This window comes from Tupaia chinensis, unplaced genomic scaffold (genome assembly GCF_000334495.1).
Source record: "Tupaia chinensis unplaced genomic scaffold, TupChi_1.0 Scaffold139072_1, whole genome shotgun sequence".
Classification (NCBI taxonomy): Eukaryota; Metazoa; Chordata; class Mammalia; order Scandentia; family Tupaiidae; genus Tupaia; species Tupaia belangeri.
Genome location: NW_006198962.1, coordinates 456,149 through 470,964, shown reverse-complemented (window position 1 = coordinate 470,964; position 14,816 = coordinate 456,149). Strand labels below are relative to the sequence as shown.

The 14,816-nt window shown below is 44.8% G+C and overlaps 1 protein-coding gene across 3 annotated transcripts in view; it reads right to left on the bottom strand.

Moving 5' to 3' along the window:
• Positions 1 to 14,816, bottom strand: part of COBL (cordon-bleu WH2 repeat protein) — a 213,294-nt gene that overhangs the window by 33,684 nt on the left and 164,794 nt on the right. For all 3 annotated transcript variants that reach the window (XM_014592962.2, XM_014592964.2, XM_014592963.2), the window contains one exon: positions 5,941 to 6,238. In XM_014592962.2, the coding sequence (XP_014448448.1) occupies positions 5,941 to 6,238 (298 nt within the window). The remainder of the gene's footprint in view (positions 1 to 5,940; positions 6,239 to 14,816) is intronic.

Genomic DNA, 14,816 nt, shown 5'->3' with positions numbered 1-14,816 from the left:
CACAAGGGGCAACTTCCTGCCTGGGCAGAGTTGAGCATAAGACATGAGGGCCCTCCTGTGGGGACATTCCCAGGTGTCCCCAGAAGGAGGGGCAACCACCTGTGCACATTTCTGGAGTTCATCTTTTGTGCTGAATTCTTCCTTAAGTTTATTTACTGACATATTACATTTAAAAGAAAACTCTGGGAATTGGATATCCCCATACACAGGTCAAGTTTGCACTGAGGACACTTATTTTGCAGTGAAAAATTATAATTGGATCAATCAGATGGCTTGGTGGAAAACCTTCCTTTTCAAAATACAGCACACACAGCATTATTTCAATTAGTACCAAGCATTCACACTTGCTCTCTTTAGAAAACCTGTCTCTAATCTTAAAACTTTCTAAGTTTTTAAAGAATTACTTTTTAATTTTATTTATTATCTTTATTTAAAAATTTTTATAGGGCACATGAGCTCACCAGAGAAAGGCAGAGAGAGAAAGAGAGAGAGAGTGAGCAAGCAAGCCACGAGGCACCAGTTTGGAACTGCAGTCATCCACATGGGAGTCCAGTGCCTTAACCACCATGCCACCGGCTGGCCCTGAGACTATTCAACTAAAAGTCTTGGCTCCAAGGGCATTGGACGGAGCCTGCTCATGCTGCCATCAAGGAGGCAGGAGCTGTGTGACAATAGGCTGGCCCTGCAAACACAACTGTGTAGACTTGGGGAGTAGCAGGGGGAGGAGGGCAGAGAGGGGCAGCCCTGCCATGTGACTGGGTAGTAGTAGGACAGCTTCCAGCTGAGGCCAACATCACATGGTGTCCTTGGACAGGCAGCAGGAGCTTGTGGGGAAATGGTATTCACCTCCAATTTGTAAGTGTGTGAACCCCAGGCAATCCTAGCCAAAGAAGTCTGGATGATGTTAATATTTACAGGGTGTGGAGAAAGGAGAAGCGGTCAAGAATACTGGAGTATAACCATGTAGACCTTATGACATGGTTCTTTCTCAGGTCATGAAGGGTCTTAATGCTATTCTCAGGACCAACCCTGTAGCCTGGTGGTGAAGAGCCATGGATTCCACATGGCCGACTACAGTTTTAATCCCAGTTCCAGTGGCTTAGAAAGAACGGTGGGTGTGTATGTGCCCCAAACCCCAACCAGATGGAGAAATGGAAGAGAAATGCTGCATGACCATGCCCCATCAGAGGGTACTTCCTTCGTCTTTCTTTCTGTGTTTCTCCAGTGAGTACATGTATCCTCTGGCAATGAAAGAAAACAAAACAACATCCAAAATAATGCTGCTCCCAGAGTTCAGGGAATGCCCAAGTGACAGAGGGGTAGCTATGGAACACACCACTCTGGCAAAGCTGAAAACCACGAGCAGTTCCACTTTACCCTGACTGGTCCATAGGGATTTCCTGTGAACTGAGGGTGTCTAAGATGTCAGGGAACAGAGTCACGACCTACCAGAACCAGCTCCCAGCCCAGGACTGGCATAACTTCTGCACTGTAAGAGCCCCAGGGGCAGACATTCAAAGCGGGTGGAGAGGTGTCATGTCTCTGCTGGGCTCAGGATCATCCCTGTCCCATGCAGGACAAGCCTCCTCTGGGAAGATTAGTTGCATAAATCAGGTTTCAGGGCTGGTCCAGTGGCTCAGCAGTCATGCAATGTTCTGTGGTGCCGAGGCCACATGGGAAGGTACTGGGTTTATGTCCTGAGATCTCCCTGTACACACTGGGTATATGTGTACTCATGACCCATGCAGACTGAGGTTGGATCACAACATAAAGACCTTGTTGAGGATGCTTGTGTGTCTTTTTTTGTCTCTCATGCAAGACATAAATTTAAAGACTTGAAGTGACACCCCTCCTCCTTACAAATATGGTCCTAGGGCACCTACTTCAGGGGCATAGGAGAAGGGAAGCTCTGCATGCTGGGTAAAGCCTCAGACCACACTGCCTGCTCCCCTGAGAGTGCAAGTCCCCAGAAAACCTCTTCTTAGTTACTGCATGTCTCGGTTAGTATTTTCTGACCATGGAGTGTTCTCAGGTGGTGTTTCTGTCTTGATGGCCAAGGTTCAGACCACACCTGGGAACAGAGAGGGTTCTGCTCTCACACAATTTCCACTTGATTTGGGGCTGTCAGCCTCCTAGCATGGCTTTGCATCTCCCAGACCTGGACGCCTTACCAGCTGGACATCTGCAGTGGGTCTGCTCCTTCAGCCCCTGCCCAGGGTCTATAGACTGGTCAGCCCTTTGATCTGTCCAGATCCCCACTTCTAACCTGTTCAGCTGTCTCTGCCTTCTTGCACTCCCGTCTCTCAGCATGACTAACTGTTGATGTGAACACAAAGCTTATCCCTGGAATGCACTCTTCATCAAAAAGGAGTATTCTCCCACAGCCCACAGACCGACCTGTGTGTGTGTGCATATGCTTCAAGTGTGACAGTGTGGCAGGTAGTGATATACACTGGCATTTCCCAAAGAATGTGTAAGGGAGGACTCACTCCAAAGGACATCAAGAGGCATTTCACAGTGGGGTTGGGACTTAAACTGCGTTCTCCGCTGCCGAATTGGCAAGAACCTTTAATGTCCCGCTGAGCCTGAAGAGGAAACAATGGCTTCCCTAATTTATTTGTGAACAATAGGCATTTTCAAGCAACATAACACAGGTAACCCCTGCAGAGCTGCAGATCTTGCCTCAGACTGGCAAACAGGCAGGCCAAGCCGAGCTGGTTTCTCGGGAAGGAGCACTGGCTGAAGCATCCCTCAGTCCTGGGAACAGGCCATACCAGCTAGCATATGGTCTAGTTTGGCTCTGAAGGTTTGAATTGGTTGCCAACATTTAAAATTTGGAAGACTTCACATAAAAAAAAAATCTAGATTTCTGGCATCTCTTTAAAAATTAGCCATGCTGGGCCTGTAATCCTGCAAGGCAACAAATTGGAAGGAGGGAGGAGGGCTGCCCTCTTGCGTGAACTCCTATGTTTTCCTCCACTCCCTGTGACCTTCCGCCTGTTGAGCCTCCGTCAGCCTCACCTTTGCTCTCGTCTGGAGGCTGTGAGCTCACAACCTCTGCTTTACACATGAATCGTGTTCTTAAGTCATCTGGACATTTACTGAAAATCACGTCTTTAGAAATACTGTGTTGTCTAAAAAGTCCAATTTTTCTATGCAATAATGCATCATAACATTTCCAATGACCCAATAAATATGTGATATACCATACTGAAATCTCTATATATGTCTAGTTTATCATTGAGATACTTCCTGTAAAACTCAACAAGAAGGTATAGTCATCTCATGAAAAATTGCATAGCTTTTGGGCAAACAACTTAGTTCTACATAGGGCTGAGGGTCACCTTTATCCTCATTTGACTGAATTGCTGATGTGAAGGGAGGTGATCTCCATGAAAATTCATGGTGCCCCATTTTGTAAACTATTAATAGGAATTTCGACAATGAATACTGATTAGTGGATAGGCAACCTGGACTGGACATTCTATGGACTCATGCCACCTCTGGTAGGTAGGTGTCACGTCTGCACTGTGTATCATGAAAACCTAAGGCTTGGCAAGGTTGAATGGACTCTCAAGGGCCAAAGAACATGTAGGTGGCATCCCACCACCCCTGTAGGTTTGTCACATTTCCAAAGTCCCTCCCACCTCACCACACTACTCTCAAAATCAGTGACACCCCCCCCCCGAGATAAGGGCAGAAACACACACCTGCTCCCTTCTTGGATAAGGCCCTGTTGTCGAAATCCATTGTCTAGATTTGTACTTTTAGTTTACAAAATGGGGCACCATGAATCAGGTCACAAAGACTTAGTGATTCCCCTGGTGATGGCCACAGACTTTCATCTCTGGGAAGAAATCACCAAGATTTTTACACCAAGTGTCAGCACTGGCAATGCAAACTGAGGCTCTCTCGTGTGGCATTCCTAGGGCACAGGGTTAGCGGTGTCTGAGTTTCAGATGTGGAACTCGCAGGTGTGCAATCCCATGCAAATGAGCAGGACAGACCTGGAGCTCACAGTGGAAACCCATTTTTCTTTCTGTTAAGTGGCAAACAGGGAAACACCATCATTTGTCTCTGCCCTCACAGATGTAAGCAATGTAGGCTGGCCTCCGCTAAACGCATCAACCTGGGACAGAGGTAGGACGGGACCGATTACTCCTCTAAGTCTTTTCTGAAAAAATTTAAGCTTGGCCTTGGAAGCATCTTCAAGATTGAAGAGCTGTTCTTAGAAAGTCCGTATAATGACATGGGCATGTGCTTGTGATAAAACCGCGAGGCAAAAAGAAATCAAAATAAATATGACTGACAATACAATAGCATTATCCAGATAAAGCTTTGTGTGTTCATACTCACAGAGTTGGAATATGAAAGACATAAAAGCATTCATTCGCTTAGGAACTATTTTTAAATCATTCAGCCTCATTTCTATTCACATTACTATAATAATGTTTATTTGACTTGCTCTTAAAGTTACCTAAAGGGTGCAGCAAATGATGAGTGACGAGAATCAACATGCTTTCTATAGAAGAATGAACAAAAGGAATCAAGACTGTGGTATTGCTACCGAGGACAAATAAACCAGCGCTAAGAAAAAGAGCACTGATACAGACTGGGTGCATGTGGCAGCTCAGAATCTGACCAAGGCAGACACAGGAGTCAGTGGGGCAAAAATAGTTCCCTTCACACCACCTCCAGAAATAAACCCTAGGTAGACAAGAGCCCAAATGTGAGAAAGCAAATTTTCACAAGAAATTCAGGCTCTGTAGTCCTTTAGGGGCATGGAAATGATTTTTTTTTTTTTTTTTGCCATAGGACACATGCACTTGCTGGAAAGAAAGAGAGAGACAGAGAGTAGGAAAGTGAGACATCACCCCCCGGGGGGATGGCCACACCACAATGCCTTCTCTTCCAGTGTCCCCTCAGGATTTTGGGCGCACGCGCACACACACACACTTTTTTTTTTTCCTCCCAAACTGCTGAGTTTGGGACTTGAATTGCAGATGGCCATGTGGCAGTCCAGTGCCTTAACCACTACACCACCTGATGGCCCCAGGAGGTCTTCTTAAACATGTAAAGATCACACACATGTGAGAGAAAAAGGACAAGTTCAATGGCATTAACATTAAAAGGCAATTGTTGTAAAAGAAAACAAAGTAAAATTCAAGCCATGGGCATAGAGCCTCTCCATGTGCAAATAGCTGACAAAAGAGAAATTAATAATTAAAAAAAGATAAACATAACCATTTCTTTAAAAAGCAAAGGGTAGTTAAAAGGCAATTTACAGAAAAGGAAATCCAAATCGCTAAGAAACAGATGACGATATATTGACGCTAGTCCTTACTGATCAGGGAACTGTAAATCAAAGCCAGGGAGACGCCACGTGACACCTGTGTGGCCAGCACAGCTTCAGATGGCTAGCATTCCCAAGTATCGGCATTGCCGTGGTATGCTGGGATGTCACAGGCCACTGTGGGGCCTGTCGACTGGACCAGCATTTTAGAGGACAATTTGTCCATACTCCATAAAGCTGAAGATGAGTCTTTGTGATTGGTCTAAGAGCTTACCTTCTAAGAGACTCCATGCAATCTACTCACTGTTTCCAGGTTGGAAAATCTGGGGCCATCTAAATGTGCATTAATTGGAAAATGGATAAATAATTAAATGGCATGTGTATAATCAAGGACTAATGTCAAAAATGTGAAGCTGGGCGGAAAAGGCCACTGAGAGGATGGAGCCACATATACAAGTGTAAAACGCCCAAGACACTACAAGGTGTTACTTCTGAGTGCGAGCACATCTGTAGTGAAGACACGACTCTGCCCAAATCAGGGCATGGAGACTTCCACAGAGGCCTCCTGGCACGTCATGAAGTGCTGCCCTTCTCCCAGGTGGGACATAGGACCAGGTGCCTCTCTCCCCTCCCGTGCAAGGACTCACCTTGGCTGTGACAATGCAGGACCATTCTGCTCCCATGAAGGGCTCTTCTGGGGACCCAGCTCTGGCGTTCCAGCGAGGTCCTGGTCACTGCAGTCCTCCTGGTCCGTGGCCCACCTATCCTTGGATTTGGAGCTGTCGTGCTGTGAATCCAGAGAGACGATATCCGAGGGAGAGCTCATCACGCCCGAGTCCTCAGTCGTATCCTCCGATGCGTAACAGCTGCCCACAGACACGGTCTCTTCGGCCTCGGATGGCCCGTCCACACCACAGTGGCAGCCGCGCCCCAGGGGCAGGCTCACTGGACAGAACAGCAAGGACAGGTCAGTGAAGTACTCCAGATGCCACACAGCCTCAAGAGCACCCTCAACCTATCTGGTTTCTAGAGCACCCTCAACCTATCTGGCCCCACCGAAGCCTGGAATGCAGAGCACTCCGAGTAAAGGAGACCCTCAGTTGAACAGTACAGCCTCCTCAGGGAGCATTTTAACTCAGAAGGAGCCTCAGGTGTCTGCGATAAGGCCCCAAATCCTCCCCACCACAAATTAGTATTTGACTAATTAGCTTTTTAAATCTGTCTTTTCTATATGACTATAGGCAGACATTTAAACATTCGAACTAATGATATGGTGAATGCATTTGCTTCTAGTTTGACCCTCAGTCTAACTGAAGTTGTTTTAAAAGAAATTCTTAAAAAAAGAATAAAGTTGGGAACCAGCAGTTAGCGTAATGGCTATGTTGCTGGACTCCCATGTAGTCGACCGCGGTTCGCATCCTGGACCCGGTGGCTTAAAACTCACACTGGGCGCGTGTGCGTGCATGCCCAAGATCCCGAGAGGAGAACGGAGAAGGGATTGCAGCATGGCCATCCCCCCTGGGGGGTGATTTCTCCCTTTCTATTTCTCTGTCTCTCTCTGTCTGGCAAGCGTACGCGCCCTATAGCAAAAACCTCTCAAAAAAAAAATAAATAAAGTTTTTAGAAAACAAAATCATATTGGTTCAGGGGTCTCTGACAAATGTTTCCAAGTTAACATTGGAAATTTGGTCTAAAATATTAATGGCAGTCTTCCTCAGCTTTAGGCTTGCCCTTAATGTTTATAGGTGGGACAGTAAGTTCTAGTCTAAATAGGAGGTTTTGAGAGAAAATTCACATAAAATTAAAAAGAAACCAAGTACAGTACCATTGGGGGAGGTCTCTGTGCAGGGACTGGCTGCAGCAGAGACAAAGGAAATGCACACAGGTGAGACTCGCTCTCAGAGCCAAGCTTGGCCCGACAGTCACAGGCCTGCCGAGGACACTGTAGCCATTCTACTCACTGATCTAGCCACTTGGAGATCACACAAAGTGTTAAGGAGGGCGAGGTCGTAATTTTTTCCTCTCTCACTGAGCTTCTCGTTTCTGTCAAGGCACAGAAAGCTCTCTGTACTTGGGCTGGAGTTTAAAGCACAGGAATATACAACTTCAGATCAGTTGCGGACCAGAGCTGTTTAACTGGACATAGATTTTAATTTTAAGATACTTCAACATATATGCTCCAAGCATTGTTTATGGTAATCCAGAAAATAAAAACCATGTTTTGTTTGATTCCAGTGTATTCTGCTTTAAAATCCTTCCTAGATATGCAGGCTTTGGAGGCTAAGGTGGAGAAGGGCCCGTGGGCTTCTTGGAGTGTGCACTTCATGTCACCACTCACTGGCAGTGTGACATCGTAATCACACTCCACGTCACCTACAGGTTAACCAGACAACAGATGATTAATAACATTGAAGGAAAATCTCTTCAGGTCTGGTTTGTTTGAGATCTCCAACAATAAAACAAATAAAAAAGCAAAAGTTTAAAAAGAACATACAAGTCACAAAAGCGTAAAAGCGAAGAACAGAATGGGCAGGAGTTGTTTAGGGAAGCACCGACACACAAGGCGATATGCTCAATGCAGTGAACTCTTCAACAGCACACCCCTCTCCTCTGCCTGTCTTCCCGGCTCAGTCACCAGACTGGAAAAGCGTGTAGTGGTGGAGACACTGCTATCGGTCACGTGTCTGGAAACTTTTTGGCAAAAAGCTGTCAGCTTCAGGGACGGTGGCTGGCTGCTCCCTCTATGCAGCCTGTGAATCCGCACTGAGATGCCTTGCAAGGGCCAAACCCAATTCAGAAAATGGCTCCACTGGGCAGCCCTCACACACTCACAGGCCATGCCCCATCCTGACGTTCAGATCCCGCCTTCCTTCGCCACCATATCCTAACGGGCAGGCCAGTGAAAACCAACACTGTCTTCCTGCCTATGCTGTGTATGAACGGTGGGGTGGTGAGAAAGAGCACGCGGCTCTCGCTGTCAGAGACCTGGCTTCAGACTCCAGCAGAGCAGCTCTCTGTGTCCTGGCAGGTGGGCCAGGGCTCTGGTGAGGACGGAATGTGACTGTCAGGTCTCACTGCTGGGTGGGTGCCAGGAAAGGGCCTCCCATTGAACCAGGGGACACAGATTTCCAAGACCAAGTCAGGGCTCCCAGTGACTAATGGTTTATGAGGGGACAGGCATAAAGAAGAAGTGACAAAGCCGTATGGTGATGCCGACACCAGTCATGCTTCCACAGGCACAGGGCAGGCTGCCCGGAGGGAGGCATCAGCACACAATTGGTATCAACTAACTGCTCGGTCCAGCGGACCCCCTTACCTGTCTAGTAGCTCTCACACTAGTACCAAGCTACCTGAGACATCTGCTCCCCACAGCCATTTTCCCACCTGGCCCCCAAGTCCAGGTGTCAGGGCCTCTGGAGCCAGGAGGTCTTCCTGGCATGCTCCCCTGGAGCTCAGAATGCACCCTGCTGGATAAGGTGGGATCCAGCCATACCTCACACCCTTCTATCTGGTTGAAAGGTCACAAATGCTTCTCTGGGTTATTTTATAATCCTTAAAGTTCTGAGGCAATATAAACTAATCAGTAAAAGGCAGGGAGTCAGTGGTCTAAATTAAGCCAACTGTGAACTCTTAGATTAACAGAGAATGAGAAATCACAAAGTACACACGTGTTAAACCATGTGAAGATGCTCAGTGCCAAGCGTGATCTCCAGAGGCCGCTGGGTCCAGGACTCAAACTACACAGTTGGATCCCCTACTGGGATCCAATTGCCCTAACCACCATGCCATGGGCTGGCCCTCCTTCAACATCTCTAAATGGAAACCCATAACATATAGGAAGCTTGGAGCTACCTTGCTGGGTATTCACCCTCACCACAGCTGAGAAGGTGGGTCCATGCAGCCAGTGGTCCAGCATTCCAGCCTGGAATCCAGGCCATGGGAGAAGCAGGATAGAAATAAGAGCCCGAATCTCACATTCCAGCCCAAGATCTACTCTGAGTTTTGAGAAACCCTTTTCCCCTTCTGTAACTAAGCACAATGGGCCTGGTCCCTTCTAGATCTGGAATTCTATCATGCTTTGAAATTCCAAGTCAAAATATAGGGTACAAACACTGTAATTGACTGATGACAAATCAGGAGTCTTAAAAGGAAAACAACACTGCCTTTTCCCTTTCTGCTATTTTCTGTGTGCCCTCAGAGTATAAATCATTATTTTTAAGTTAATTAATGTGCTGGCAAATTTGCTCTTCTTTTAAAGTGTGAACGAACCTTTTGAACTAAAAAGTTATTATTGTAAGCTTTTTGCAAATGTGAAAAATGTACTTATTTTGTCTTCAGCAGAAGATTAATGTAAATTTATGATTTGATTCTCTTTCAAATGAATAGCCATGGAGCCTAAGTAAGGAATATTAATCCCGCTGTTGTCCACCTAAATGACGTCATTCCATGGTTCAAATGCCATTATATCTAAATGAGTGCTTCAAGAAATTCTCTAGTTCTAGTGTCAGAAACAAGTATAACTTAGGACTAGGAGTTCTTCAAGTTGAATGTAATCATTCTTTGTTTAGTATTATTGGTTAGATTTTTTCTTTACCTAACAAAGTTACTGAAGAAAATTTAAGTATTAAATATAAAAATCATTGAAGCATTTTTATAATAGGTTCATTTAAATCTTTTTTTAGGTTTTTGCCACAGGGCATGTGCACTTGTCAGAGAGACAGAGACAGAGATGCTGAAGGGGAAAGTGAGAAATCATCGCCCCCCACCGCGGGGGCACGACCATGCTGCAATCCCTTCTCCATTCTCCTCCTGGGATTTTGGGCACGCACCCACATGTACTCGGCATGCATTTTAAGTCACTGGATCCAGGACTTGAACCACAGTTGTCCAGGTGGGAATACAGTGCCTTAACCAATAAGCCACCTGCTGGCCTCATAATGGGTTTATTTTTATTGTTATTTTATTAAATGCAAATTAAAGATCTTGAATCTTCTGACAATGCTTTCTGGCTGGTTAAGAAAAGAGGCTACTTAAGACTCAGTAGCACCACGTTGATGTGGCCCAAAGAAAAGGCCTCAAAGACAGACAGAATAGGTGCCACCCATCCCACACGGACGTCTGCGGTTTCACATGCCAGTCACAGCTACTAGGCACCCTTTGACTTCCCTCTCAATCTACTTTGATTTAGTTCTCTAAGCTCTGGGAATCAAGGGGAAAACATGTAAAGTACTCCCAAACCACTGATGCAAACTGACAATGATGTCCAAAAAAAACGGAAGTAAGGGAATGAGATTGAGAACTACTTGGACTGGTTACAGCACGACGCCAGATTGCATGGCAATGCTAGGTGGGCTTTCTGTGATTGACGGGAGTATGACTATTGTGATTGGCTGTGACTTAGTAACTCACTAAGAAAGCATGCTTTATCACAATTAAAAATATAATAAAAGGAATTTGAACGACATAGTATTTTCATGCCCTGTGCTCTCCGTGCACAAAATGAGTGAACAAGGCCCTGCTGCACCGCTAAGACACGGGGCTCTGCAGGCCAGAACCACATGGGAGGCCTAGGTTGGCTTTCTGGTCCAATTGGAAGACCACACGCAGTGTGGGCACGCATAATCCTAGTGACTTGGGAGCCGAGGCAGGAGGATCATGAGCTCTAGACTGGCCTGGGCAACAGAGTGACAAGTGAATGAATTTTTCCTTCCACAGGCAGGTTTTATCACGTCTCATTTTCCTTGAACTGATTTCTACTATGCAACAGAATCTCTCCATAATTAAATGTACCTAATGGTTGGGAGGTGTTTTTAATTGATTAAGCCTCTTTGAACAAAATACGTATATAAGTAATAATTTAATTTTAATTTCCTTCTGTCATAAGGCAGTAGTGTTAAATTATTTTTTGCATACTGAGTGATTGTGATAGTTAATAGCCAACATTGTGGAAACTTTGACATTCGTTAAATAAAAAGGTAAAATGTCATTGGAAATACATTATATAATGAGGTAAATAAGGCTTTGTTCAATTAATGCCTTAAAAATGGCTGGAAAACTTATTGCTGTAGTGAGGGAGGATTTGGTATAAAATAAATTCACATTTTTCATTCTTATGCGATATGAAGATACAAACACCAGGAACCAGCAGTTAGCGTAATGGCTATGTCGCTGGACTCCCACGTAGTCGACCGTGGTTCGTGTCCCGGACCCGGTGGCTTAAAACTCACGCCGGGCGCGTGTGCGTGTGTGCCCAAGATCCCGAGAGGAGAATGGAGGAGAAGGGACTGCGGCGTGACCATCCCCCCTGGGGGGTGATTTCTCGCTCTCTGTCTCTATGTCTCTCTCTGTCTGTCTGGCGAGCGCATGTGCCCTACAGTGAAAATCTCTCCAAAAAAAAAAAAAAAAGATACAAACATCAGAAAACATCGCTTACTCATAGAAGTGCGGAGAAGTGAATCAAGGGAACTAAATATCATAACTAAGTATCATTATCGCTGTATCATTCCATTCAGTTTTAAAAACTCTTCCTCTGCTATGTGTCCAAAATCATTTACTTGGTCTGTCACAAAAATTAGGCTTATGATCAATCTGACAATGCAATTGGACCTTAGTCAACTTGGTTGGAAAGAAAATTGGAAAACCACCTGATGTTCAAAAGGATTTGCTGCCAAGTCATTGGTGTTCACCTGCTCAGCATTGTCTCGGTATTTCCATCTGTCCTTCTACTTGGCACTGGGGTAAGTCTCACCAGCTTGAGGGGACTGTAGTGAGGCTCCTGATGGTGGCAAGCAGTCTGTCACCCAGCGGGAGGAGCAGGGCCTCTGCATAGCAGGTGCAGGGAAGGTGTCTGGGGATAGGGCTGGCCACAGATGACTTCCCAGGCACCTGAGCTCTGGGAAGGAACGTGGGTGGAGGCATGATGCCTGGAAATAGGTGTCCTGGACAGTCCTGGCACTCCCCAGGGGAAGGCAGGCTTGGCAGAAACCACTGATGCATGCCAGGCACTGCAGTCAGTTTGGGAGCTGGAAGTGGTGCTGTGGAAGAGCCAGCAGTCCTACTACTACTGGGTTTACATCTGAAAGAAGAGAGGTCAGAATGTCAGAAATGTCTGCAGTCCTGTGTTCACTGCAGCGCTATTCACAATAGCCAAGGTATGGAATCCATTTCAGTATCCATCAACAGACAGATTTCAAAAACTATGATACACACACACACACACACACACACACACACACACATATATACATAATGGAATACTAACCAGACATTAAAAAAGGGTTAAGTTCTGTCATTTGATGTTAAATGAATGAGTACAGAGGTTATCACATTAAGTGAAATAAACCAGGGACAGCAAGAGAAATACCATGTGTTTCTCTCATATGTGGAAATGAAAAAAAAAATATCTAATGGAGGCAGAAAGATGAATGATTGTTAGAGGTTGGAAAGGATGGGGAGACAGATGGATGGTGATTAATGGAATTGCAGCTAGATAGAAAGAATTGCTAGTGTTATAAAAAACAGTGGGGAGAATATAAATGACAACAACTTGGTGTGCATCTCAAAGTAATTAAAAGGATGGATTTTGAAGGTTCTCAACATGAGTAAGGCCAATGTTGAGAAGTTGGGTGTGCCAATTATCCTGATAGAATCATCACACATTATATTTCTGCACTGAAAAATCACCTTGTACCCCTACAAATATGTACAATTATTAATTAAAAAAATTTAAAAATGAGCTGGGGTGGTGGGGTATATGAAGATTACATAGGACTAGAGAAGTGAGGTCACTCATTCTAAGCACAGGAGACAGGAATGTGAATATTGAACAAGCCTTGAAATTAGTCTGATTTTGGCAGGTGGCAGAAGACAGCCAGAATAAAGGATGGGCCCAAGCTCAGAACCATGAGGCTGGGTGGACGGCATCAGAGACTGCCAAGTGGACAGAATCTCTAGCGTCTCGTGTTATGTATGTGGTTGTGTCTGTGAGCATGCACGTGTGCAACTGTGTGGGAAGTAGGGTGTAGAGAGGTTGGGTTTCTTATGAACTCTTGACACTCTCTTCCACCAGCACTGTGTGAATTCTGCCCTGACTGGTGGCCCCAAACTTTGTTACCCTTTTTTCTTCTAACTGATTCCTCAGGCACAAAGGGAAGCTTACTTGTTCATTTCTCCTCAAAAACACAGCTTTTTAGCTTCACAAGTAGTATTCTACATTTCTAACAATGTGCTTCTCAAAGTACCCCACAGACCTGGGCACTCAAAAATGAAGGCAACAGTGAACCAGCTGACTCTTGAGCAGTACTAGATACATATTTTTATCTTTCCAAGAAGGCAAGGTAGTGAAGACTGGAAAGCACTGATAGATCTAAACACGAACCCTTCTTCTCTTAAAAGCTATGTATCAGCCAAACCCCAGCCTAAACCATAACTCCTAGAATCCTCATGTGCCTATTCAAGTCTAGACAGAGCATTTCAATTTATATCACTGAAAGATATAACCGTGTTCCACCTGCTGTTTTTCAAAAAACGTATACTAGCTTTAGAAGCTAGTAAAAATTTCCTCTTCATCTGTGGATATCAAATATTTTACACAAATATGTATGTTTCTAAGAATGTATATTTAATTTTTAAGAATGTTTTGATATTTATTTTTCAGTGATAGCTGCTCTTGTTTTATGTATGTGATAATTTATTGAAAACCTATTGAGGGGATGACTAAAAATATTTATTTTAAAGTTTTATTTCTTAGCTGTACTTTCTTTGGAGTTAATTCTTCAATTGGTTTGTTGACTCTTTCTTATGTGTTAAAATTCTTGGCTTTTTTAATGTGTTTAAATGAGAGTGTCAGTAAAATAGGACGTGGATATATTTCACACACATGAACATCAGTGTCCCCTAACTATGAAACAACAAGCCTAATGACAGCAGCCCTGGGTGTGGTACATGAACCTGGGCTGGGCTACCCAGAGTTCCATGGGACTACCCAGAGTTGCATGAAAGTCTTCTGTTTTAACAGGGTGGCACATTTTTCTCAGCAGCCATGATGTTGACTTGGTTGATGGTGTTTGGACTCAGTTCAGTCACCTTGAAATGGAAGTTTCATTTTGTTTTTATGTGCTTTTTTAGCAAATAAGTAATAAGATTCCTCTTCCATGCTAAGGTGCTTGCATTATGAGTAGTCTAAAATATAAGTCTGTTGGCTAATGATCATCAGATAGTACAGTTCAACACTGGTATTTGAAAACTAAATGTTAGGGACCAGCAGTTGGTGTAAGGGCTATGTCACTGGACTCTCATGTAGTTGACTGTGGTTCAAGTCCCGGAACTGGTGGCTTAAATTCACGCCGGGTGTGTATGTGTGCATGCCCAAGGTCCTGAGAGGGGAATGGAGGAGAAGGGAAGTGATGTGGCCATCCCCACTGGGGGGTGATTTCTTGCTTTCTGTCTCTCTGTCTCTCTCTGTATTCTGGCAAGCACATGTGCCCTATAGCAAAAGCATCTCAAAAAAAAAAAAAAAAAAAAA